This window comes from Pteronotus mesoamericanus, unplaced genomic scaffold (genome assembly GCF_021234165.1).
Source record: "Pteronotus mesoamericanus isolate MK-2021 breed Mesoamerican mustached bat unplaced genomic scaffold, CSHL_Meso_final contig_50, whole genome shotgun sequence".
Classification (NCBI taxonomy): Eukaryota; Metazoa; Chordata; class Mammalia; order Chiroptera; family Mormoopidae; genus Pteronotus; species Pteronotus mesoamericanus.
Window position 1 is genome coordinate 12,969,608 of NW_026555186.1, and position 27,935 is coordinate 12,997,542.

The following is a 27,935-nucleotide window of genomic DNA, read 5'->3' on the forward strand; positions in this document are numbered from 1 at the left end:
CCACAAATACAGTATCCCTTCCTCTACCAGGGATGTACTTAGGTATAACTTTTGCATTTGCAGGGAGGAGGGACAAATGTATGCAAATAGCAACTAAATCCTACTTATAAATTTTAATAAGCCAAAAGGGGAAAAAAACCCTCCAAAGCTCCTCTGTAACCACAGTAAATTGATCAACAGCAGATCTGCTCATGAATCTCCAAACTCTTCTTTGTGCAGCTGTCCATCTTGATTGGAATCTTTTTGGCCCCAGTCTCCAGGGCCCCAATTCCAGATTCCTCTGCTTTGGAGCCCACTTATCCATGATTTCAATTAATATCCATATACACAAAATAGGAGGGATGGTACCAGCCATTGTGCCTAAGACATTAATCCTACATGCAAGGAGGTTAGAAGATTTTTCAGAGCAAACTAAGAGTAGAGATGAAGTCAACTGGTAGGAAAGGGCTAAGAGTACTGACTGGCTCACTGTGAGTGCTCAGTAAATGATTTGCTTTTTATTTTTATTCTCATCATGATTGAGGGCATATTTATATGCAAAGAAAAATGAATAAAAGTATAATTAACACTCCAAGACAGTGCTAACTTGGAAAATTTCAAATTCCATAGCTCCTCTCTCTAATGGGTCTCTAATGATTTCTATATATTAGTTAGATGTCTCCCATTATCTCCCAAAGTTTACACCATGGTTGGCAATATTATTCCCAGTCCATGGACAGGAAACTAGGGAGAGTCAGTTACACTGACTTACCCACATGAAGAGACTGAAAAATTACAAAGAGGTTAACACCTTCAGGAACTTTTACAGTTTCTGTAGGCATCAGAAAACTGTTAAAGTAAAAAGGATACAGGGATGAAAAATTTCAGAACAAAAGGAGACACAGAACTGAATCAAACACCCAGTGCTATTTTTTTCTCATACAAGGAATCCATTGGGTCATAAGCGGCTGCCAAGAAGCCAAGTGGCAGAGTAGAAAGTGAAAGTCAAGGGACCGAGAAGCTGAGTAGAGTTTTTGGCAATCTGGTAGGGCTGGGAGATGACCATTGGGGCTGAGGGTCTGCTGTACGTAGGGGCTCTGGAAACATCCCAGGATTTTCACTGATGCCACAAGAGATCTAAGGGCAACCTTTAGAAAGACTGGATACCAGATTGACATCAGCTCCATCCCAAAGTCAATGAAGATAAACTGCAACCACCCTGTCTGCATAGAAATAAATGATATTATTTTGTCTTTAAACTTTTCATAAACAACATCTTCATTTGTTCAAAATTACTAAATGTATTAGGAGATAAGATCCAACAATTAGAATTCAAGAAAATACATACCCATAATAGAGGAATACTCATGGGAAATTCAGATACTGGTGTAATAAAAAATAGAATTAGAAATTATTGTAATTAATAGATTCAAGAAAATAGAAAATGAAGAATTTCACAAAAGAACTTATATATACAAAAATATCCATATGGTGTATTGTGAAAAGTTCTAATATTTACAAAATTGGAATCCAAAAAAGAGAGGATAGAAAAAAATGAAGCAGAATCAATATTTATAAGTAAAATGACCAAGAATGTTCAAAAACTGATGGAACACAGCAAATCATAGATTTAAGCAGTTCTAAAATACCAAGCAGAAAAGATCACATAAGTGTATCATAAGAATTCTATAGAAAACCAAGAATCACAGGAAAATATCAAAAACAATGTAAAAGAAAGGAGACATATGTATAACTTTCAAATGAGCAACAAGATTGACAGCTGTCTTGTCAACAGAAACAACAGGAGCCAGGAAGCAATGAAATGATAACTTCAAGTGGAGAGAGAGATAACTGCTGAACTAGGACTCTATTCAAAACCAAAATACCCTTTACAAAGAAGAGTAAAATAAAGACACACACATTATGCCACTAGGAAGCCCACAATAAAACAAACAAACAAAAAACAACACCCTAATGGGGCTTGTTCAGACACAAAGGAAATGTTCTCAGATGGAAAATGGAAATGCAAGAAGTAGTAAAGAACAAGGGTAATTATGTTGGTCAACAAAGTCACAGAGAAAAGCACTTGGCAGTGAGGCCAAGGTCTCTGCCTAGACAGTAAATACATGGTGCACAGAATGGGAGCCTGGAAGAATCCGACAGTGGAAAAGACGCAGGAACACACATCAATACCAGGACAAGAAAGTCAGCTCTGATTAGTATCACATACAAAGAACTGAAACTTCATGTGCTGATCTCATCCCTTTTAAGTCTGGCTAGGCTCATGCTTGGGGCTGCTGCTCTTGCCCTATTGGCCAAATATGGTCACACAGCTAAACCTAGAATGAATGAGGAGGGTGTAGGCGCAAGAAGGAAAAGCACGGCAGACATTTTATAAACAATCTACCACAATATCCACAAGGGAAAAATGTTTTGACTCTTTTGCATGTCTTGTACCAAAATCAGGTGGCTTACATATGATAAGCCACACAATAAACATTGTAGGAGGTCATGGAGAAGACTATGTGCATGACTTTGGGATAAGCAGAGTGCTTTTTCAGCAGTGCACCAAAAAATGCTCATACTAAAGGAACATGTGGATAATTTGGACTCCAATAAAATTTTTAAAAACTTGTGTTAAATAAAACAAGGCAAGGTCAAAGGTACCATAACAATATTTCAAAATTCTTTCATGAACCATAAAATATAAAAGTTTAAGAGATCTTTTAGTTGCATTTCTTTCTTCTCCAAATAAAAATTTGAGGGCTCCCACAAAAGGTTACATCACTTGCCAAGGTCAGGACCTTCCCAGACAAAAGGGATAAAGACCTGATCAGCATGTCAGCTCTGTTTCCCGCCACTGCTCTTTCCATCACATGGTGGTACCTGTTTTTCAATCTTAACGTCACACAGGCTCTGCAGGAACTGCAATCTGCTGTGACTTGTCAGTTTGCTTTTCTTAAGATGAACATTTATACAGCAGGACAAAATGTGAACTAAAATATACTATTGCTATTGTAACCCAAAGCAAAGCTTAATGAGCTCTCCTGTCAAATCAAACTTCCTCATTGGCAGAGTTGGAATAGAGTATGGCAGGTGATCCATGCAGCCCTCAACCTTCCAGCTCGTGACGGTCACCTTTCTTATATATTGATGTAGACTCCTGTGGTCAGAGGGGAGGCATGTTCAATGATCATTAGTACATGACTCAAGTTTTTTAAAAAAAATAAATTGAAGATGAGTCCATGTTGTTGTTAAGTTTAAAATAATGAGCTAAATTTTCCCTAACTCCTAGGCCTTGGGGATGCAGACATGAGTAAATGTGATGAGGTTTGTGTCTGTTCATAGGAAATGACACATTACTTTATTGACTAGGTTGATGAATTTACTCCAAACATATATCTGTCCTTCTTGACTCTACCAAATATGGAGAAAAATTGCGCTGACAACCTCAGGCCAATTGACTGCCTTCCTATACATTTTTTTTCCATGTACCAAATGCTAGAGTGCTAATAGAGGAAATCATTATTAAGAGTTCGCCATTTATCCTTACTCATTGTCGGGATCATATCCAAACAGCCACCTAAGCTTGTAGAGAACATAACAGTGTTTTGATTCCTTGGAAATCAGGAAGTCAGCAAACATGACAAAGAAGACAGTCTCTGATTCATTAAGCTGATGAAAAGTCAGTGATCATACACTGTAGCCATGTCCAATTGACAGCTGGTCATCTCAAGTCAAATAAACTTTTATAGTGAATTTGACAATGAAAGTTGTTTTTGGAAAATTTAATCTTCCAAGAAAACAAACTTGTAAGCATGTAAAATCTTGCATGTTTTTGAATAATCATATGATCATAAATTAGTAAAGTCCCTGAAAATAAAGGCTTATTACTGAATTATGACAGAAAGTTTTTACTGATTGGCACAAAAACAACTGAACATACCTCAGAGTGTTCTTAGTGTTTCAACAGCACAGAACAAAAGAGGGCTTTGAATTCCAGAACCTTAATAATCATTCTGAAAATTGTACTCTGATTTGAAGATTACAACCCATACTTAGTGTCATCTGAATAATTATTCCCAAAACATATAAATATTTTCTTTCCATGAGTTTTTCTATATTTCTTGGCAACTAAAACACTTTTTCTGGACACTTCTATGAGGCTGATTTTCACTACACACTTGAACTTTGCATCCTGTTTCCCAAGTTGTCAGAGAGCATTTAAAAAATTGAAAATGTTTATATATCTTCATCATACCTATGAAGATGTAAAAGCAATATAATTTTTAAAAAAATAATCTAGAAATTATAGAAAGAATTCGAGATATAGAAAATTTCAAATTTTTCTTGTTAATATAAGAACACTGAGCCTTAAAGTGAATTTTCTTTATTACAGGAGAAAGAGTTACACACACACACACACACACACACACACACACACACACATGCACACAGACACACACAGAACAACTGCAAGGAAGAACTAAAAACAATACTAACAAATCCCAACTTGATTCACAGGTGTAGGGAACAACAAACGTTAAAAGGACCCCATGTGTCATTCCAGTTGTAGAATAATGGTAATGTTGCCCTTTTTGATAATAGAATAGAAATAGAAAAATACCAAGTGTATTGTTCAGTGTATAGGCTTGTATTATTAGGATACAGATATTGTCCATGAAATTTACCCTCTTCCTGGGCAGTATAAAATGTGGAAAGCAGCCCCCAGTCAATGTTTTGCCTGAGGTCTCCTTGTAGGACTATAAGGAAGGGACCAAAAGCAGAAGGCTGGAGCCCCTGCAGGCTGCTGGGCAGGATTCTGGCTCAGAAAACATGTTATGAGGAGAGCTGAAGAAAGAGACAACAATCAGGGTAACCCAGCACAGCCTTGCTGACCCAGGTGGGCCTGGAAGAGCAGTCCATAAGATGATGGACAAGTGAGAGCAAAACTGACCCTGCCCAAATGGTGTTCTACAATAAGACACTATAAACTGTACAACAGAAAAAAAAAAGAAAGAAAGAAAAGGAGCTGTACTAAAAAAAAAGAAGAAAGAAAGAAAACCTGCAGCCCAACGTGAGAACCTCAGTGGAACTAGCCAGATAGGCCAGTGGAACCCTGAATGGTATCTACAGAAGGTCATAGAGATGGCATAATTTTGTACTTAATTCTTAGAATGGAGTAACTAGTTCTTAGTTTTGACCACAAGAACATATAAGTTACAAAGACTTGGAAGGCAGCTCTCTGGCTGCTAATCTTACACTTCTTGGGTGCTGCCCACCTGTTTGTCTGTTTTTTTTTTTTCCATCAACTCTGGTCGAGCCAGTGCGGGTCATGAGTGCCGCAGCTGCCTCTCCATGCTGTGCTGTCTGTTCAATTGCTGGCACCACGTTGTGGCAAAACCAGTAAATGTGCTCCTGGTGCCTGTGTAGACTGGCTCAGGATGGAAAATATATAGAAATGTTTTCATAAGTGCATGCACTTACATAAATCTATAGTTATGTATATACGCGTACATATATATAAGTGCAGTTCTATTTCTTTTTAGAATTCTGTGCTGGTAAAATCTTTGCTACTTTTGAAATATTGGTATTTGCCTTATTTTTTGTTAATATTAACATATTTCTCCTTTTTGCTGCTTTGGTTTCTAGAAATATCCTAGACCAAGTTCAAGCTTCAATATCAGAGCTAAAGGTTATCTTTTAGGATCTATATAATAGTGTGTTTCTTCCCCTGATCTTCATTTTTTATTTTCATATGATTGTTTTCTTCATTTGGCTTTGAATTATACTAAATCTTTTGTAATAATCCAATCTCTTAAAGTAAAGTGGTTTCTTTTGAATATACAATTGAAATTAAAGTGATAATTTTCGTACTTTCTTTGATGAATCTCAAAAATGTGAATGTGTTTTGTTGAGAACTACTAGAATCAATAGATTATTGTGAGTTAGGGAGTTGTTGGCAAACAAACACAATTTTTTTGCGTCTGGTAAAATACATTTCTAATGAATAAACATGTATTTCATTCTGAATAAGAGCAGCTCTCCTTCCTGGGGCCAAAGAAATAATAATGTTCCCATTTCAGATGTGTCTTCCACAAGGAACAAAGACATGAAAGCACAATCTATTCCAGGTACCACCATTTGGTCCCAGAAGAATGTGTTTGGAAGGAAAGAAAAGGGATGCTGAATTTAGTGGGATTCAGCACCTGAATTCTTATGCCCATGTATTCAGTTTTCTACGTTGATTATCAACAATAAATCATCTTCAAAGAATTAGGAGTTATTTTCTAAACAAATAAAAATTCTCCCTCATCTTTATAGAGCTTGAGCCAAGTAATTTTGTTAAGTTACGACATATATTAAAAAAAATAAATGTTATAATTTCAACAGAATTGCTTTTCCTTGGCTCTTTGCATCCATGGTTCTTGGGATCAGAGGAGAGAAGTCAGGTCTGGAGTGCAGAATACCTGGGTTCTATTCTCAATTCTGCAACTAACTAGCTGGTCCTACAGGTCTCAGTTAGTTCACTTATAATGTGATTGGGGGTTGATGATGCAGTCCATGTCCCTCGCTATACCAACCCTCTTGTACTTTTCCACCAGAGCAAACAGTTAAACATCTCTTGGCCCCATTTCACTTTCAAGGGCCATAAGCTGAGTTCTCACTTCCAAAAACATAGCCCTTTTCCCATACACCCTCCAATGCTCTCTTTCCCCAGTCACTTGCTGGAACTGACTAGAAGAGGACAGAGCCACAAGATAGAAGGAACCTGGGTCTCTGAATGATAACGGAGCAGAAATCTCACCAGCCTGTGCTGGTATGTGGTGCAAATAAGAAAGAGTTATGGTTTAAAGCTTAAATGAAACTATAAACTCAAAGCCATTGAGATTTGGGGGATAATCTACCTTGCTAGCAGATCTAAGAAAGTTTCTTAAAGATTCTTCTTTCTTTAAAATTTTAAAATCTACTGACTATTTTTCAGGGGGCCAAATCCTACTCGCCCAATGTTCTATACCCTAAATAAACTAGTACTTTAATAAAATTTCCTAAAAATAATTCCTAAAATTACAGTATTTTATAGTCAGGTTAAGGTTTATATATGTAAGTTTTTCTTACTATTAAGAAATGAATTTTGTTAAAAATAAATTTAAAAATAAGCCATCATGTGCACAAATGTATGTATCTTCCTATTCATTAACTGAAATGGCTAGTTATAGAGAGGAGGATTAAAAAAAACTAAATGTAGGCACAAAATTTTGGCTTGGTAAGTATCATAAGGTCCTCCTTTGAGTTTAAAGGTCAAATGATGTTGGATGAAGCCTATAGGCCTCTACGCTCTAAGGAAGTGTTTGGCAAACTACTTAGTCAAATAAATGTCTTAAGGCACCTTCAAATTGAAACCATCTTGGGAAGTCACACCTAAGCTTGGGGCTGCTTGGATAAGATCAGGCTAACCAGGCATTGAATATCAAAAGCACTAACAGATATACATCTGGCTCCAAAAGTTCATACCTTAAAAACTTGTGCAGGTACTGGCGGCTGCAGGGTGACCAAGAGAAGACCCCGTTGCGTCCTGCTAATGTAGGGGACATTATGTTTCCCTCAGACTTCTTGCACATGTTCCCTTCTCCATCATGGACCATGCCAAAACTACAAGAGATAGAAATGGTTCTTTCAAAACAAAGAAGAGTTTAAATTGTCTAATACATTCTAACAAACATATTAACACTGTGGAGACTTCTCTACTTTTGTGTGCTGGTCATGCAGAAATTACAGCACTAACAGTGGAATTATGGAGACTAGTCACGCATTCATAGACCTTCCTGAAGAACTACCATTCACTGAGTTGTTTGAAGGTACACACACATATCAATACAGAGCACTGTCCAGATATAATGGAGAGCAGATGCTTTCATTATAAAAAAGCATGTCAAATGGCATGGTGAGGGCAGCTCACTTGATCTCAGTAGAGCTACAACTGTTCTATATTACTTCATTTCCCCTATAATCTCTTCTGCTCACCAGGGACTGTCAGAATTTCCAGTGTTTGTCAGAAATATAGACGACAGACTCTCCAGGTGTGTTTAATACCTAACACAATTTGAGAACTGCTAGCCAACTGCTGTAACTCTTGGTGGCGCTGACATGTTGTCCCTGCACTCACCCAGTACTGTTCCATCTCATTCTAGGTCTGTACTGCCAGAGACTGTGACAGCTGGACAGTGCTTGACCAGACTACTCTCTATAGCCCTTTTGAGGAAGTGGCTCCATGGAACCTCAATGGGTGGCTATGGTTGCATTTATCTGTGGGCCTTGTTTGAAGGTGAACCTGTTACTGTTGATATAAAAAAAAATGAATTTGGGGCTTCAGCTCTAGATTAGTAAATGGGGACATCTCAAGCTATAAGGGCTGTGGAAACTCTTAATATTTTTTTTACAAGAGTTTAAATCCTACAATGTCAAACAGCACCCCCTTACTGTCACTTGTGTAGTTCTGCTCCCAGGAGATTCCCATTGACTGAGTTTCCCCCACCAAACGATTTTTAACTTTCTAAAGATTTTGCCATCTTCACCTGCCCCAGAGGAGCACAACTCACTCCCTTGGGAAGGAAGCATGGGGTGGGAGTTGGTAGACACTTCATACAGTCCTGAAGGCTTCCTATTAGGATAAATGTATTTTTGGAGAGTCAACCCATTGTTGGTCATTAATGTCTGATACACATCCAATCATAATATGGACCCACAGAGGGTAAGGTGTTGAATGAGTGGGACACAGAAAAAAGGGACGAAGGGAAGGGAAAGAGAGAAAAAAAGATGGACAAGGTGGTTACTTGCATCTGGGGACATTTCTGCCTCCAAGAATCCCATGATGAGTGGAGGGAGAGACAGGGCCAGGGGAAGAAGACACCAGCATAGGGTGAGTGGGCACCAAAAGGAAGCCAAAGAAGCTGTACTTATTGCCAAGGTTAAAGACACATTTTCCTACTTTATTATTTTGTTTAGAGCTATTTAATAATACCAGTAAAAGTAACAAATGATATTTGTAAGCACTCTCCATTTTATAGACAGAATATTAAGCATGATACCTAGGATTTTTAATTAAAACTACACTACAAGCTTATAAGGTAGGTACAATATAATGATAGCAAGACTGAGGACTTGAGAGAGGCTTGTCCAGGGTCTCAGAGTCAGGACTGGAACCTGACACACTAATGTCAGGACCCAGGCAGGACTCATTCAATAGTGTAACCCAAGCATGATTGAAGGGTGTATCCAAGAAATTTTGGTATGCAAACATTGTCCAGTTTCTGCAGAATTCCTACTCAGTACCAAGGGTGATGTATATGTAGTCATTTCAGCCTCCACCCATTCTCTGAAGTTCTATTAAAAGCAAGCAATCAAGGCCAGAGTAACCATGTGGCAAAGAAAATGTGTCATGGCTATGGAAAAGATTCAGACTATAATCACATATGGGCGGCTGCCTTGGGGAGAAAGTGACCAAAATGAAATACCAACATACTGGCCCTTGACCTGATATGGAGAAGACACATTATAAGCCATCAAGTGCCCTAGATAAATTTGTTACCAATTTTGACTACATTTCTAAGAAACTGAAAGTCACATCCCAGGACTGGTAACATCTTGGTCTTAAACTTTTCATCTAAGGTATTTTCAGTGATTCTTTCTAGCATTAATTTCAAACTTTGCTGTGCATCGGAAAATCTGAGAAATGCACTGTACAATGTGGCTATGCAAAGCCCACCCTGACAGGTTTCTGATTTTGTAGGCTGTGGGTTAGGCTTTGGCATCTCGGTGTATTCTGACCCAGTAAGGTAATTCTGATACCCACCCAAATCTTAGCACTACCATTTTAAGGGTTGTGTTTCAAGCAGTACAACACCCATGAATTGTACTGCAATGGATGCCTGCACATTAGCATGATAGTGCCACAATGATCATATTTGATATTAACATTAATATAGTCATGGAAGAATGAATAGAACACATTCTGAAGATAAGGTTGGTATTTGGCAATCCAGAAATATAATTAATATGCAAGTTATACATGCTAGATAATTATTTTGCTTCCATTAACCATAGTACTTTATTCAAAGTGACTATCACTCCATATGTTAATGCCATAAATTATATATATATATATATTTCTTTACTACCTACTGTCTAATAGATTTCTAAAGAACAAAGATTCTTGTTATCTGTGCTCATAACCTCTGTGTCAGTGGACTCCCTAGGCCATTGCAGGTTCTCCATTCAAGTTTGTTGAATGAATAAAGAAAAACCTTCCAACTATAACACCAACTCAAATACCCAAATATAAATGTAACTTCAGAATAAATTGGACTGGAGAATTATGTTCAATGTCAGATGCTTTTAATGACTTCTACAGTACACACATAAGTGATTCAATTACATCAATAAGCATTTCTTCATTATTAATGATATACCCAGATGAACAGCCATGTATTTTTGAGTATTGATTTTTTTAGGCTGTTTAGATAGCAGGGGTTAACAAAATGAGAAACTCTCTAAGGAAACCATAGGTCAATGTAATATGGATAATAAATCACACCCTTGGCCTCATGGTAACCACTGGTAGGGCCTGGATGTCCAGAACTCTGAGGCAGCTTTTTCAAGAAAATCACTTCATAAATGGCTTGACTTTAGGTAAATTACTTAAGTCTCTGAATCTCATGTTTCCTCTTTTATAACATAGGATAATAAAACCTTCCTCATTAATTTCAAAACTTCTATTCATCTCTCTTATTCAAATTGGTTTTGGTCAAATCACTTGACACCTAGATGCCATTTGTGTGTGTGCTTGTATGTGTGGGTTTGGCCAAAGGTCAATGGGTTTCAAAAGCTTTTTGGACACAGGAACAAACAAAATAATTTTAAGAGAAATGACAATAAATTAATTTGGTAAGAAGTGACCCTCTAATTGCTGGGGTTCCTTGGACAGCAGGCTGACAATTGCCAGAACGATGATCCCTAAGGTGCAGGCTTGCCCTGATATTTTACAAATCCTTCAGATTACCCACTGCCTCCCTGACCCAGCTGGCAGAGCCCACGCTGATAACAGAGCACAGCCACAACCCGGTGGGGTTTTACATATCACCATCAGATGCTCAAAAGGCATCTAACATCACCAGCTTGAGTTGAATGGTTCTAGCAAGTGAATTCTGCTTCTTTCAAGGTGACTTCCCTAATATTCCCTGACTGCGTCTCCTGCAATGACTACAGCCCTCATTCTTGTTCCTTTTTGTGCTATGTTAATTTTATTTTTCTGTTACACATTGGGAGGGCATGGATCACTAGTCCTTTTATAGAATCTTACACAATGCATTGAGGGCGGAATGCAAATTGTGACCAGAGAATAGGTCCATAAATGCTGGAAAGGACAGGAGACAAAATGATGGATCACGCATACTTTTAAGCACAGTCATGCGTTATAAGCTGGTCTTAATGGTCTGAAATGATAATGCAAATTAAGTATTTTATCATACTGTATATAATAGGAATGTTCAGCTCAAATAATACCACTATAATTGTGCCTGCACACACCTGCTAAGGATCTCACAGGCTCCATTTGTTTTGCAGATGGAAAGCTAAGTAAGACCAGGCAATTTACTCTGGTCCCCCAAGGCTGTGGGAGAACTGCAAAGCATCCAAGTCTCATGGTGTTCCCCATTAAATGGCATGACTTCCCTTTGCAAGTCGGAATTTTCAAATCGATGACATGTTCTCCAAAATTGGTAATTCAGTCCTTAACATGTGTTTGCCAATTCTTCAAAACTTGCATGTAGCAAAACACATATTCTGTGTCATGTGATTTAACATAACCAGGAAATTCTCCCTGCCCCATCAGCTAAAGAGCAATCCTGACTCAGTCCCACATATACATGGGGAATACACATCCTTGCTTCTGGTTCCAGTTAATCTTCCTCCCTTTTCCAACACAAATCTAAATGCTGGTCCTTAGCAATTTCTTTTTTTAGGTCAGATTCCCCAGTACAAACCACAAGGTGTTCTTCAAATGAAAACAACTAAATTCAGTAGAATAAATTGGCTGTACATTAAATGAAATCTTTTTTTGAGTTAAAGGTTAGAAAACCTATTGCTGAAAGCATGTGGAAGCACCCCTCCACCTAAAACAATATCCTCTGAATGCAAACAAAATTGAAGAGATAAAAGTCACCTGTGTATATGATGTTTTATACAGACTTAATAGATCTAAAATTGTCTTCTAATTCTTAAGGTACCAAACTCCATAATTGACTCTACTTGAGCTCATTGCCAAGGGTTAGATAAAGACATGTTGTTTATGTTACGAAGTTTGACTCATATGTCAAACCTGTAGTCCCTTCTTCAAGAACAATAGTTATTAAATAAATGAACTGAATGAATGTTCTTCAATTCAAGTAAAATTCACAGAGTTTGATTACTGAGTCTCCTATGCCACAGCCTCTCTTATTTGATATATTTTGAAATACTCTACATTTGTTCACTTGCTCACTCCCAATCTTACTCCCCTATTCCATTCATTCACATTTGCTGAATACTCAGTATAGTCTACCTGCTAAGCCAGTGAAGAAAAATGAGAGACTGTTCTGAGTGGTTTCTACGGTTTGAGATACATGAGAAACTGCTCTGCACATTTATAAAAAGTGTTCCATAAAGAGAAGATATTAAAATTATTATTATTGCTCTTATTATTATTTTCACCCATTTTTGGCATTAAGTGCATGCAATTCATTTGAAAATCTTTTACATATATTTCCTATTTCAATAGAATCAGAAGCTATTACATTGGCAAAATGATTTTTCAGAGCTCCCTGTTCCTCCCTCTTTTATGCAATGTCCTCTAAACATCAGGTGCTCAATAGGGAGTTGATAACTCTCTGGAGGTTAATTCTATAAGGAGTGGGATCCCACTTCATCCAAATCTAGAGCTCCTTTTGTTCTTCCCATCTACATTCTTACTTGCAAGTTCAAACAATTATCTTTGTTTAGAAGAAATTTTTTTTCCATCTAGTCCCAGCCCAAGGGACAAAAGGAAATATTACTAGTTGACTTCAAGAGAAAATAAAACACTGATAGTTGTTGATATTGAAGACTGAGATCCCAGTTTTGGATATATCAAGTTTAACTTCAGTTAAGTTCACCACCTGCAACTGCGAGCACTGCCAATGCCCATATCTCACCTGCTTATCTAATGCCAATTTGCTCAGCCCTCAGTGACTTAAATATTTCTTACCTTGATTGTTTAATTAAATTCAGGTATGGTTCAGAGGACAGCAAGAGCACCATGTCGTTAAAATAATGAGAGTTTTTGAAGTTTTAACTCTAGTAGTCTATTAAAAATACAATTATGATGTAACTGAAAGCTTTATGAAGTGTGGGTGCAATTTTCTGGGCACTGAAAAAGTCAATCATTACCTGTAATGATGAGGGATCACTAATAGGATATACAGTTTCACTTTCAGGTCATTGGTTCACACACAGCCCAAGTCTGCAGGGTCTCCATAGGGTTGGTTCCATTACACACAAAGGCACACATGTGAACATACACACACAAACATGCACATGCATATGCTTTGGTCAGGGTGACATGAATGACCTCAGTCCACTTTCTACAAAGGGGATGGAGACCAAATCACAAACAGCCTGTTGCAAGTTTTGTGATTTTGCAAGTAAAATTGGGGTTTAAGTGAAAAATAGAAAAATGGTAATTCCTGGTTCTGCATTTTCTTGGAGAAATTTCAAGTACAGCTGAAGTATAGCAGGAAAACACCTGCATGACCACTGTTGGTGTTCATATTAATCAGGGCAATTGTAGGAAGTTAGCATGTGGGCCCATTAGAAAAATTAATAAATGTGCCTCAAGGTAAGGTAGCTTTACAGCATTATTAGCCCAAGAAACCTTATCTAAGTTTCTATAAGTAATGGATAGAAATTTTTCATTCTACAGGAACAAATGTAAGCTTTTCACATAAAAAGATACCACCAATGACAAGCAACCCGATGCTGATGCTGGCTGACTAGCACCAGCATCTGTCTGTGCTAAACTACCAGGCTCATCACTCACCCCAGTGCTGCCCCATTTCAAAACCAGCAACACTGGGAAGCAAATCATCTCCTGCTGGGCCGAATCTGCTGCAGTACTTGCACTCCCCAATCTCTGCGCAGTACATTAATCAAAAAAATACCTCTCCAGGTTCTAAAAGCCCTAGAAGGACACCGACTTAGTGGCAAGACGTTAACAATTGGAGGACTCGTTACCGCCCTCAGTTATCTGGAGTCCCCAGATGGGGGCCACAGGAGCTGACCACAGAATGAGATTAGCCCACAGGACCAAGGAGCAGGGCTGATACAAGCACCAGCAATTGTATGTGCCTGTGTGAACAGGAATGTAAAGGAATAACAGGATGAGGAAAGCGTAAACACACGCATTGAATGTGCAGAATGTGGCACTAAAATAAAAACGAAAGAAGTGCCTAAGTGATAATATTTACTGTTGGTCAATGACATTCTCCTTGGATATATATGAACTACCCTTATAGACTTTACCTAATGAATCAGTAATTCTATGGCAACCAACCAGGAGGGAAAGGGCCCAATGGACATGCACTTACTTGTGTCCAGACTCGTGGGCGATGGTGAAAGCCAATCCAAGGCCTGTATCTTCATTAATTGTACAGCTGCGATATTTACTACACATTCCACTTATGGGCGCAAACCCTACAGGCATAAAGGCCAAGAGAATATACAGCAGTTTGTAATAACATAAAGAAACAGGGTGTATTATGTAGGCCTATTTACTTTCCATCCTTCAGGGAAATTTGCTTCAGCATCTTCATCATGCTGAAACCCTTGGACAATCACAGAAAGGGCTGTTAACCATGTGGGAGTAGGGGGTCTGTTCTCTCAGCATGGAAACTATTCAGGGCTCTGCGAAATGTTCATGTCACAGGTTATGACTTGGACACAGTGGAAGAGGGGTTTCACTGCAGATGGAAGAGAATTTATGCTTTTTCCATAGACATCTGTGTTCTCAAAAGACCGAGTAAAAAAGTGCGGTAGGGAATGGGTGTGTCAAGAAGTCCCTAGACTCACCCAGGTTCAAGAATTTGCCCAGAGGACTCATTGACTCAGAACTGTTTTGTATTCATGGGTATAAATCAGTATGATAAAAAGAGAGAGAAAAAAAATAGCAAAGGGAACAAGTACTGTACATGGGAAGAAGTTTGGGGGAACCAGACATGAGCTTTCAGAGCCCTCTTCCAGTAAAGCCACACGGGACATGCTTATTTCCCCTGGGAACATATATCGACAACAAGTGTAGACTGTTGTCCACCAGGGAAGCTCACCAGAGACCCAGGGCCCAGGGGTTTTATTAGGGGCTGAGCATAAGCACCCTCTACCTGGCATGGAACCAAATTCCAGACTCCCAGGAGGAAAGCAGGTGTTCCATGCAAATTGCATTATTTGTACCAGCAGTTTTGGCACAGTAAGCCACACTCATCAGGTATAATGGTGGGAATCTTCTTGAAATCTAAGTTCTCAGGGGCCAGCTGAGGGTCAACTTTGCAAGCAGGCCTTCCTAAATATAAGCAGTGAGGTTACCCTCTATTAAACTGAGTTCTATCTGAATGCTTTTATAAGAAAGGGTCTCCCTCCCTCAGACTCTGGGGAAAAAATGGCGGGTTAGGGGAAAAGTATCCAGGAGAGCCCTGGTCAGTAGCACACTACACTTTACAATAAATATTTAGAAAAAATATCAAAGTGCTGCCTCTAAGATCTACCTAGCCCTATAAACATGCAAAAAAAAAATGCTATGATTGAGACATTTACAGAGAAATTTTAAAAATCAGGAGTATGATATAGTTGTAGTATGTCTATAATATTCATAAATGTACCATTTCTGCCACATACTGAGACACTCTTGCTTCTATTGACCCCATTCTCCTGGGAAGAAGAAATGAAAGAAATTATTTCTTAAGTTAGAAGACACAGAACTCTTGAATCTGTGAGGACTGTTCTGTTGTGAAGTAATCAGTTTTGCTGAATAAATGTGTACTTTTATGTTTGGTCAAAGTTCATTCAGGGATGCAAGTATCTTCTTTGCAATTGTACTCAGCAGCAGCTACTGCTTATAGATTTGGAATGAATCTGTGGAAAAACACTCAATATACAGAAGGTGCATAGCACAGACATGGCTCTCAAAACTCTGCCGGACTATCTTACCCAAAGTATCACAGGGCTCGTTCTTCCAGGAGCATATGTCCAGACCAGTTAGTAAGATGGCATGGTCATGGCGACTTCCATCCTTCCCCATCAATCCAGACTGCCACTGGCAGAAGCTACTTAAAGTGTGGTCCGCGTGATGGCTTATCACAAGCCCTGGCTATGCAAGAGAGACCAAGACCACCAAGATAACAGAAAGAAAACATGGTATAATGCAATTGTTACCAACATTGGCATTGCAGCAAACTCTCATTAACTTGGATTTCAAATACATAGGTGGATGCAAATGGCACATATGCGAATTTAACCATTTTATATATTAAAATACAAGAAGTATGTTACATAAAACCATAAAGATTCAGTGTGGACACTTATGTTTATTTCTTTAGTTGTGTGCTATCACAGTTGGGATGTATGTAGCTGACCCTGAATGCAATCCCAGTGACCCAAGAAAGATTATTTCTGTGTATAAAATTTTTGCATTTAAAATCTTTGTAAAACAATTTGCAAAATTATATGAGACAACAGGATCATTTGTATGTAACTAAACACATACAATAAGCACACCTACTCGTTGAATGTTTATTTCATTACCAAGTTGAGCAAGGGGATTTACAGCTTATAGCCCTTTTACCATTTATTATTGCAGTGTTAAATTAAGCCACTAGAGAGGCAACACACTCATGAGAAGAGGCAGGTCAATTTGGATAGCTTTATTTCTAGAAAATAGACTGAAACTAGAAGGAAACTATATTGAAGACATTCAACCATACTCACATATACCAACTTCTAATAAAGCAACAGTGAGCTATCAGAAGAACACGTGAACTCTTGAGAAATGGAGAATTTGAGGGTGGAAGGGACATCCAGCAGAGCAGGCTGCAATGAGTTGTCTGAACCTTATTTATAGGAACGCTATATTTTCTAGTGATGGTCAGAGAAAATCTGATTAAATATCTCAATTTGAGGACAATTAGTTTTAGGGCTTTCATGGCTAGAGTGTTGTGCTGGAATTTTTGTCCCACAGTCACACAATATGTTTTCTCTGTACAAGTTTTTGTCTTTCCAGAAAGTCAAATACACCTGAGCTAGATGTCGTACATCAAAACTGGGACATGCCTTCCATTCTTCAGCTGGTGATTTCCAGGAAAAAACGTTGTTAATTAAAGTTAACACAGGTGTATGATCACAAGATAACCTCACCTATTCTTTGCAGCTTGGAGGAATTCCAAGGTGAAAACGATTTAATACAAGGAATAATTAACCTGTCACCTGAGAAACCCTGCTGGCTCAGCACCCTCCCTCCCAGACACACACTCACACAAAAGACAATGAGGTTGTATCTTCTTGACTACTCAGGCTAGAAATAGTCTTGTCTGTGCTACCCCTACCCTGCCCAGGAAAAGAGCAGAGCCCAGGAATATTAAAGCCTGCAGGCATCTTAGATCTTATAATCTTAGATTTCATCTAAAACCCCTTTGTCCTATAACTAAGAAAACTAGTGCTAACAGGAGATTCTGCCAAGACATCAGCAGGGGTGGAACTGGATGCACGGTGCCTGACTCAGGTCCCAGGCTCAGGCTCCCATGCACAGTCAGTGATCAGCTTGGGCCACACTAAAAGCGGCAGCCCTTGATGGCTGAGACATGCCATGAAGTGTTCATATACATCTTCTTTGTGAACTGAAGTGTATGCCAGGGAATATAGCATTTAGACAGGGACTATGGCATGGAGGCAAAGGAGATGCTTTTACCAAATGAGACCAAGATCCAGCATAATTTGGGTTTTTGTATTCATGTGAGTGAAATGTGCTCAACGTTGCAGAATCTCTATGAAAATAAAATCCTGGGAGGAAATGTAGTGAGGGTTAGTAGGATCAGTCTTAGGAGTTGGGAGACACTAGAGCAAAGCAATGAAATAATGCACTGCCACACAGTACAATTTAATTTCTATGCCATTGGACATGTTCAGCCTTCTAATGAAAGACAGAAAGAGCTCAGCTCCACCTGGCATCCTGAAAGCTCACAGTGGCCGAAGACACATTTTACGCTTTGTCTCCCAGTATGTTTCCCACCCATGTCTTAAAGGCAGATTCTCTATTCCATTTTCTCATAAGGCAATTACATGAGTATTTCTTACTACCTCTGCATAAAAACACAAAATGTCAAATAATCATTAAAAGAACTGATAAACAACTCATTGCATTAGACACAAATTATTAAAGCTTGTTGTCCTCGAAGGAAAGAGAGGTAAAGGACCCATGTTAAGGAAAACAAAGTATTATTTTGCTTTTATTTTTCTGGGAGAAAAGTTGCTGGTTTCAAAGACAGAATACCTGTTCTTCTTCTAGAAGAATCAGACCTACGATTGCAATGTTGATGTTTCCTCCTATTGTTCCATCTTTGAATAAAGCAGACACCTGGAAAAAACAGTAGTTCCACGTCAGTCTACATATATGACACCATTTCCCCCCAGTCTGCATGGAGTCCTGACACTGAAGGCCAATCTCTGCATTCTTCAGTGACATGGCAACACTGTGTTTCTTATACTGCCAGGCAGACAGGTATAGGAATATCTATTGACCATAGACCAATTGTTGAATCCTTGTCTTTGGTGCCTGGAAGTTAAAAACTGAAGTTTGGGGAGGGAGGTTCCACCTCTTCTCAAATACCACTGTAGGAAATACAAGATTTCTGAATTGCTGTGTTCTCAATTGAATAGAATAGAGGATTTTTTACTCATAGTGAAAACTACATAGATAAGTACTCCCCAAGCTCTCCTGGCAAGGGATTCCGGAAACTTAAAAAATGATAGGAAAAGATCAAGAGAACATGAAAAAGAGAAGAAAAATAGAAAGACGATTAACTAAAGAGGCAAACATTTGAGATGATGATCAAAGATGTAGAAGTGAATATTGAAGTGGCATTTGGGGTGATGAGTAATGACAGTCAATAGTGTGGGGTGTAACGGGAAGATGACTTTGCCCTGAGATACCCCTCACCATTCTAAACTTGAGGCATAGAAAGATTAGAAAAACTCTAGAGAACAGGGGTGACACTTGCACAAATCAGGGCATCCTGGGCTCTGCTGTCCTCAGCCCTGTGGATGTGCAGCGGCAGGCACCTTCGCGTTGCTGCCTCCCTCACTTCCCCGGGAGATCATAAACCACGTTGGTCAAACTACCAAAAACGGCACTAGCAGTAACTGCCATGTGGCAACATGGAACTATGAAACACATTTAGGGGTACTCTGTTTATTGAGGTAGGACAAAAAATAGATTTTAAAAATATTGTTATCACAAATATTTTTTAAAATGCATTTTGGTGGCCCAAGATTTTGTCTTGCTATCTAAATGTCACTTCGGTGACATGAGGCTTAGATACCTCTTACTGCTCTTCCATAATTACTACAGCTGCCAATCTGGGGAGAGACACTCTTTATCTGAGATGACACTCTAAATGGTGGTACTGTTTTTCTAGATAAAATAATGTATACTCAATATTTGGACACTAACATTTCTAAAATGAGTATTTCTATATAACCATCTAAAAAGCACACATATAGTGGTGATAAACAGATTTACTGCCCTAAAATGTCTCAGTATACTCTTTTAGATTTCTGGAAACCAAAGACATCACAGCAAACTACTGGCTTGCAGAGAGGATCAAATTGTTCATCCTCCTTAATTTACTCTCTGAAGTTCTAAAATGGCTTCTTTGAAGGAAGCATAATAAAACTGAAGAAGTTATCGCAGATAAACCATTTCTATGAGACATAAATCCATATATGAGACATAAAGCCATAAATAAAAAGCAGAATATAAAACATATGCATGCACACACACTCCATTTTGGGAAACTGCACATTCAGCCTCAACAAGATAAACATTCTTACCATGTTGAGTATTGTCAATACATAGGTGGTGATATTTTCATGACCGTGGTTTTGCATCATTTTTTTGTCGACCACTACCAATGTCTCCACATTCAGTTCTTTATTCCTATGGGACTTCAGAAGAGAGCGCTTGTGCCGTGAGCAAGACTTATACTCGTCAGGCAAGATGAAAAGGTCTTCCTTGGGAGGCTTGGGCATGTCTATAAGGGACATATGGAGAGCCAATTAAAGCAAATTCATCACACAAAATGGGTGGTGGAACTTGTTATATAGAAATTGAATTTAAAAAATGAGTGTTCAGCTGTCAGAGGAAAGGGGGGGAGGGAGGAATGATGGAAAGAAGGGGAAGGGATTAGTGAAAGAACATGTATGAATGACCCACAGACATGCACAATGGTGTGGGGATGGACTGTGGGAGCAGGGGGTGGGCTGGGTGGAGGAGGGCAAAGGGGGGAAAACTGGGGCAACTGTAATGTAAAAAACAAGAGTAAAACTAAAATAAATCAAATTTAAAATTTAAAAAATGGTGAATGTTCATGATATGAACCACATAACCCTTAAAACTTTATGAAGGAAATTTATGTTAAAGTGGAACACTCAATTCAACTAAAGTCCAGAGTCTAGGTGTCATGGAAATCATTTTTTTATTTACCTTTGTATAGTTGTGTCCTGATTTCAAACAAGAGAGGGTCATTTCTGTTCTGAAGTGTAGCATCTAGAAGCACAACGCTCAAAGACTATTAACGTAAGAATTTATGGAACAGGCTATGCCAAAGAGTTATTGACAGAGCAATACAACTAACAATTACAAGAAAGAGTGCTGTCTTGCACTGTTTTCTTATTGAAGGCTTTATGGCGGGCTTGCCCGTAGTGTTTCAAACAGGTTCTAAACCACTTGAAACAGGTCAACCTCACTTCAGAGTTGACTTCCCTAGAAAGCACCATAAATATTTACCTAACTTAATTAGGAGACAAAATATATGTTGTTCTCTTGAAGTAAAACACTTAAAAATAGTTCTGGCATTTATAATCAGTAAGTTAACCACAGGTTAAAAACAATTTGGTTTAATGGATGCCTTAGAAAGCATGGTTAGAATTGTTTCATGTGAAAGTACATTTCAAAATACCTACATATCTAGCATCCCCAAACCACCTCAACTCTATTTATGAATGACACTGCTAGAAGATGCTTTTTTTGTTTGACTGGTACCCACATCAAGTGCATTTTATCTCTCTTTGCTAAAACACTTTCAAACCTGAATAAACATTTTGGAGGATAATAATACACCAGCTAACATTCATCATTCACTATTAACGCTGATATAATTTACATTGGTGTGAACTCCACCTGAGAGCTGTCTGTGTGTAACTAATTCAGTCTCTACAGCAGCCCTGGGAAGGGCTGAGACACAGAGGCTCAGGGAATGAGGGACATAATTTTTTCATTGTCCCTTCTTAGAAAGTGCTCAAAATGAGTTTCAGATTTGTCAGCATGGTCCCAGAGCCTTTGGTCTTAAATTTCACTGGTGAAAAAAATGCTTGCAGGAGGAAAACAGACACAGTATAGGAACACAGCAGTTTACAGGTCCCTGGAAATGGGAAAGGGGCAGAAGCATGAGGAAAGGGGGCAGGGGGAAGGTGATCTTATTTGGCCAAGGCTCTGAAAAGCCCCTCGGAGCGAATCCCTTGCTCTTCAGTATGGCAATTGCAACATTTCCCCCAAAACACAAGTCCCATCTCAAAGCCCAAGAGCAGGGCCTGCAGCCAGAACCAGCACGCTGATTCATGAGCCTGAAGTTCAGGGTCATGATATTTTTTAAGCAATCGGTCTGCCTTTGGTTGCCCTTTTCCACGGACAGATGCCTAATCACATAGAAAAATGTCTCATTTTCTGAACCAGGGACTCTAATAGGGATGAATCTTTCAAGTGTGAACCCCACTGAACTAGAAGACCAGGCTCACTCCAGGGAAATTTGAAGCCTCGTGGAGAATAAGGAAAAATTCATGCACAGATATTGGCGGCCCTGAGAATTCAATGAATCAGCCTGCAGTCAATGTGTGTTAGTTCTACTAGTCACACAGCCCACGACCACTCAGGGGCCCCAGAGTTCATAACTGCATGTGCCCAGCAGGAAGGGACAGAGATAGCTGGCAAATTAGGCTGCACCATAACACACCACAACTATCCCTACTGTCTTCCACTGACAAGCTGCCTTTTTGTGGCCATTTCCTTTTCTAGTTTTATTACAAAAACAACAGCTATTTTGCCATATTCTAAACAAAACTCATTGTACACTTTAACAGTTTTTTTCAAGTAACTGCCAACAGATCACCAATATTGAGATTCTAAAATATGTTAAGGCAACATACACATACACATGTTCACATACGTGTGCAAACCTGCACACAATATGCACACATGACACACCAAACAGAATAACTTTATTGAGCTACATGTATAGCTGTGCCTTAGCTGCTAGTGGCCTGAGTGACTCAAATCACCTCTAGACCCTGGCATGGCCTGTCAAAGAAGTGAAAACAACCCTACTCATATCTCCTATCCAGATCAACTTTTCTTCCCTAATACATGAAATTTGTCTTGCACTGACCACACCCACAATGCTAGGCCCACCAGCATATGTCTTGGCTCTGACGTTGATGCCTTACCTCCCGATCTTGTCCTAACTCTGCCTGGCCCCATCCTCTGCCCCTCCCCCTCTGTCTCTCTCTACGTCTCTCGGCAGCTATTGCTGATAAGTATACCCTGTTGTGTTGTATTACCTACTGAAACTCTCTTACCTGACTTTCTCAGGGTCCTATGCATCTGTCTTTGTTCTCAACTCTGTTCTTCGGGCTGCCTTTGTTAAGATGGAACCAAGCCCACTAATTAAGTCAATTTGGGTGGCAGTTTTTCAAGTCCATTCGAATGTAGCTTAAGACTTTTATTTATTGGAAGATATGCGTTCAGATGACACACAGGTGCTATGGTACTTATTCTTTTATTGTAGGTGCCTGTTGGTTATGGGTCATTCACTCTATTCCACAATATTTATGGACATGCCTGCACATGCCCACCTCTATTTTAGGGGGCTATGTACAGCAGCCCAGGAAACCAAACAGCAGAGAAAGATGGGGCTGAGGGAAGATGGGCTTATGGGGGGGAGCCTTGATGAAGTTATGCTGGTGGGGGAAGCTGAAGGAAATGAGGGAAGTTCCAGAAAACACAGAAAACTCCAATTCTGGCATTTATAAGAGGTTCCTACGTTAAACATAAACAACACATCACTACCTAAATGTTCATGACAAAAAAAAAAGACTTTGATAAAGTCTTAGTGATAAATTGTAGGTAAATTATGTCCTGCATAGGCTATCTTTTGATGTGGTGGATCAAGTACATAAATATGTATAGAGATAAATTACCTCAGCAGGAAAACTATGCAGGCTTTAATAAATCTAGACCTCAAAAATATAGAGTTACTGAGTAGACGTGTCAGGGTTCTTTTGAAGATGTCTGGTGAATTCTGTATTCCTCAGCAGTGTGTCATTTAACCTGTCCAGGAAATAGCTCTTTGAAAAAATGAAAACATCTACCATTATCTATCCATCTACCATGGGGACATACTGAACATACTTTTATACTGAACATACAGGTAACAGGCTTTCTTTGGACTCATCACTTCAGTTAGTAAGGGCAGTTAATAAATGTCACCTTGGGGACAGACATATTTTGATGAAAATTTAAAATATTCCATCAGCTTATGTAAATGTTAATATCATTAAATACACAAAGAAAATCGCCCTTACATACATTTCTTGCGTCTTCCACAGAAATGCTGCTTTTGTGGATGCCTGAGGCCGTGCACGTGTTGATTTTTGTGATAGAAGAGGTGGTGATTTTCCAGCTTCCGCTTCCTCTGGACCAACATTACGTGGTGCTCCCTCTGAGCCCGCGGCTCTGTGGACCTCTTATACAGAATATGGGAGGGAGGCCCATCCCCAGCAGAATCATTAAGTTTCCCTTCTAAGTGTGAAGGAAGTGGCTTTAAGAAGTAATCTGCTTCTTGTGTTCTTATCATGCCTGACTGGAAAATAGGGAGGAAGAAAGAAAACACAATTATACTTCCAATTGGAGACATAGCCAGCTCTACAAGCATTCCTTTTTTATTCTTTACATGTGTGCTGTTCCCACATTCTGTTTCCCTCCTTGAGAACACATGTTCAAGGATGCACACACCTGGATTGAGATTTACAAAGGGGAAAGGCCCATTCCTGATCTCTTCCCATGTGCACCTTTCAGAAAGGTCTGTGTGGAGATGTTCCACAACTTGACTCCAGCAGGAGAGAGAGTGCACGACATCCTAATGTCAGTTAATTTTAACCAAATAATAGAGAAGAAAGAGCACACACACAAAATTAGATATTAGTATGGGTCACTGTGTGTGGAGGGGTTCCCCCTCAAAATTAAATTAAAACCCTAACAGAGTAATTTGCAAAACTCTTTAGGCTTTTAAACTTCAATTAATGTGATTGCTTTCTATGAAATTGGAGCTTAAAAGCTCCATTAGTCCAGAAGAATAAAAGAATTTCTTAGAGAATCAGGAAGATCCACCCTAGCAAAATAACAAAATAGGAAAGAACTGGCATTATAAAAACATTAGAAATGTCTGTACAGCATAACACAAAACTAAAGTAGCATAAACAACATTAAAAATGTCTTAAAGAAGACAAAATTGAGAGACTTTGTACCTTTTAGAGTGACAAATACTTTTAATGTTTGATAATAATAATTGTTGAAGAACGTGGGAACGAACAGGTCATGTGGATACTATGGGAAAGTACAAACTGGGGCCAGACCCAGGCTGGGCCATCATAGCTATCAACATTGAAAATATACAGCTCAATTCTAGGAATTAATCTTTTTAAAATCTTGCCAAATACTTCCTGTAGACATGTCTCCAATATTGATAAATATTTATGAATATATATTGCAGCATTTTAATAGCAAAATATACAAACAAAAAAAACAAAAAAACAAGAAATACTTTAAATGTTTACCAATTAATTCAGGTAGTTTTTAAAAGTACATTTATATATTTGGATGATATATGGCATTAAAAAATATGAGATTATGCACTTATGATAATCATAATTAGACATTTTTTTCTTGAGTTCCTGAGACTGACCAATATGTAATATCTTGTATAATAACTTATTTATCACTCATAGTGATTCTGTGATGATGGCATAATTATTATCCTCCCCTTGTGCATGAGGAAACAGAGAGGTAGGATGATTAACAAGTTCAAGGTCACCTGGCTAGGAAACATAGTGTAGGGATTAGAACACAATCAGAGTAAGTTCAGAACCTAGAAGTTTTAGGTGTCCAAGGTTTCCAAAAGGTATTACACTTTTAAAAAGTATATAATAAAGTAGACAGTTGAAACCAGTTGTGCTCATTTTGAAAAGCGTGCTTCTATACTTAGGAAGTTTTCCTGGAAGAACTGATGAGAACTTGTCGATGGAGGTTATCTCAAGGAAAGAAAGTTGAGAAGGAGGGGTCCAAGAGGGGAATTCCACTTTTATTTTTATATCTTTCTATCTGTGTGCAGTGTTGCTTTAAAAAAGTCAACAACATTGCTGAATCACAGAATTATAGCTGAATTTTTAAAATCCTTACAAAATGTAAATAAACATGGCCATACAATTAGGATACAATTATTTACTCCTAAAGAATTGTCGGGTATCAGTATCTCCAATACTGAACTCCCAGAATTACAATCGTGCTGATTTTCTCCCAAGTTATTCTGATAATTAAGTATATGGACACTTATCAGGTGCTCAGAAACACTGATGTAGAGGTGCCTGTTCTAAGTGTGTGTCTGATTTAGAAGCCCCGGTCTGATTCTCATTTGGGGAGCTCCTATTGTGCATCCTTGCCATCAACTGTGGTTCTGTGTTGGGCTGGGCTGTTTTGCATGAATCTGAATATTTGTACAGTGTGGGATGGTAGGAATGGGGAAGCACCTCTTAGATCTTGGTAAAGGGCCAAATAAAACTCTAGGGGACAATAGAGTCAGGGACCGGGGATATAAAAGAAGGGGAGACCAGGTTTATGGTGCATTCAGAGATTAAGCATTGGCCCTAGTGTTCCTGCTGTTGGGGAAAAGGTAAACTTGGTAAATTATCAGGGAAGCTATCGGCACCATGGGGGGTAGGCCTCCTGAGGCTTGAATGCCGCTTCACAGAGGAGAGTGAAATACTTGGAATTTATGCTCTGGATCACAGAGGAGGAGGCAGCCTCTCACGCCAGGTTCCACGTGAGTGACTTGGGAATATTTCTTGCCTTCTGGAACTCTACCAACTAAGCTAGGATACAATAATGCTTTAAAGTTTGCAGTTCTATCAAGAAATAGACAAGTAGGAAATTAAATAATAGCCAAAGCCAATAGGGTTTCACCCTGTTTGCATTTAAACTAACCTAGGAGTGGCAGAGCCTTCATGGATGTGTTTGATCTTCTGTAATAACACCACCCAAAGAGGTTTTTCGCTCTATTGAATGTAACTAGTTTAAGTATTAAACTCAAAAAAAATAAAAATTCATTTTTTGCTTAATGAATTTTAATAAGCTTTTCTGATGTACAAACAATTCCTTGCTTTTCAAATCAGCTCTTAGAAAACAATCAACCTCTCTAGGTTCTCTAGACTAGATATTCGGCATTTCTAGAGCAAGTCCTAGTGGACTCATAGAGATTGACTAGATAAGGCAGACACCCCAGGTAGAATTATTATCCAATTCTACACTATCGGCTGCGAGACCTTGGAGGTTTTACTTAGCCTCTCTGTGCCATTCTGTCATCTAGGCAGCGGATGTAAGGAGAGCTATTTGCCATGAGTTTGTGTGACTGAACAATCATGTATTTTAAACACACAACCTGCAGTAAATGTGCAAACAAAATTTGCTGAATTACTGAAACAAGGAGTGTGAAATATTATACTTCACCCTGATAATTCAAGAGGCTCGGGAGGACTCTTCACTGCACAACAGGAGAGCTCTCTGAAGGCCGAGTGTCGGCGCACCTCATGTCCAGTCAGCCCAACGCACCTTGGCTTCTGGCTGGACCCCTTACTTTTTACACTCTTTTCTAGTTTCCTCACCTATCTCGCTGCATTAATATTTTGCAACTTTATTTGAAAGATCAGGCAAATTATGGAAGATTAATGTTTTTTCCTTATCAAAGTTTTCCTTTGCTTAATCAAAACTATTTATTTGGAAACTCATAAAATATCTAGTGTCTACCTGCCCACAGTAACCACTGAGATGTCAACTGGGTGGCTCATTAACCAGGCTTCAGAGGAGGCCAACGTCCTCCAGGCTTTGCAGAGGAGCTCTCCTGAGGCCTACATCTCTCACGGCCAATTCTGTAAATCATTTTACATCAAGAAGCCTACCAAACACTCATGATGAACTTATAAGGAAGGAAAATATGTGTATTATGTTAGTGCTGAGAAAATGCTGCTCTTGAGCAATGTAAGTAAAGAAAATGTTGAAGCTTGAAAGTAGAGTATTTACTGTATTTTATGTGTTGTTATCCACAATTAAGAGTTGGTAGACTTCTATTAATGTGTATCTATTTATAAACACTGTCCATAAAAGTTGCATAAATCTAAAAATAAAATGGAAATTAGGAAGAATGAATAAATGTCCAACCACTGAGCCTGTTTCTCCTGCAGTGTAAGAGGTCCTCACTGGGTCAGTTGTAAGATCATCTCAGATGACACCAGAAGCTCTTTTC

The 27,935-nt window shown here is 38.8% G+C and overlaps 1 protein-coding gene across 2 annotated transcripts in view; it reads right to left on the reverse strand.

Annotated features, from left to right (window-relative positions):
• The window catches only part of ADAMTS16 (ADAM metallopeptidase with thrombospondin type 1 motif 16), a 128,062-nt gene that overhangs the window by 62,634 nt on the left and 37,493 nt on the right, over positions 1–27,935 (reverse strand). For both annotated transcript variants that reach the window (XM_054578210.1, XM_054578212.1), the window contains exons 4-9: positions 23,951–24,224; positions 20,143–20,342; positions 18,584–18,667; positions 16,249–16,408; positions 14,637–14,742; positions 7,495–7,632 (exon numbers count right to left, since the gene is read on the reverse strand). In XM_054578210.1, the coding sequence (XP_054434185.1) occupies positions 7,495–7,632; positions 14,637–14,742; positions 16,249–16,408; positions 18,584–18,667; positions 20,143–20,342; positions 23,951–24,224 (962 nt within the window). The remainder of the gene's footprint in view (positions 1–7,494; positions 7,633–14,636; positions 14,743–16,248; positions 16,409–18,583; positions 18,668–20,142; positions 20,343–23,950; positions 24,225–27,935) is intronic.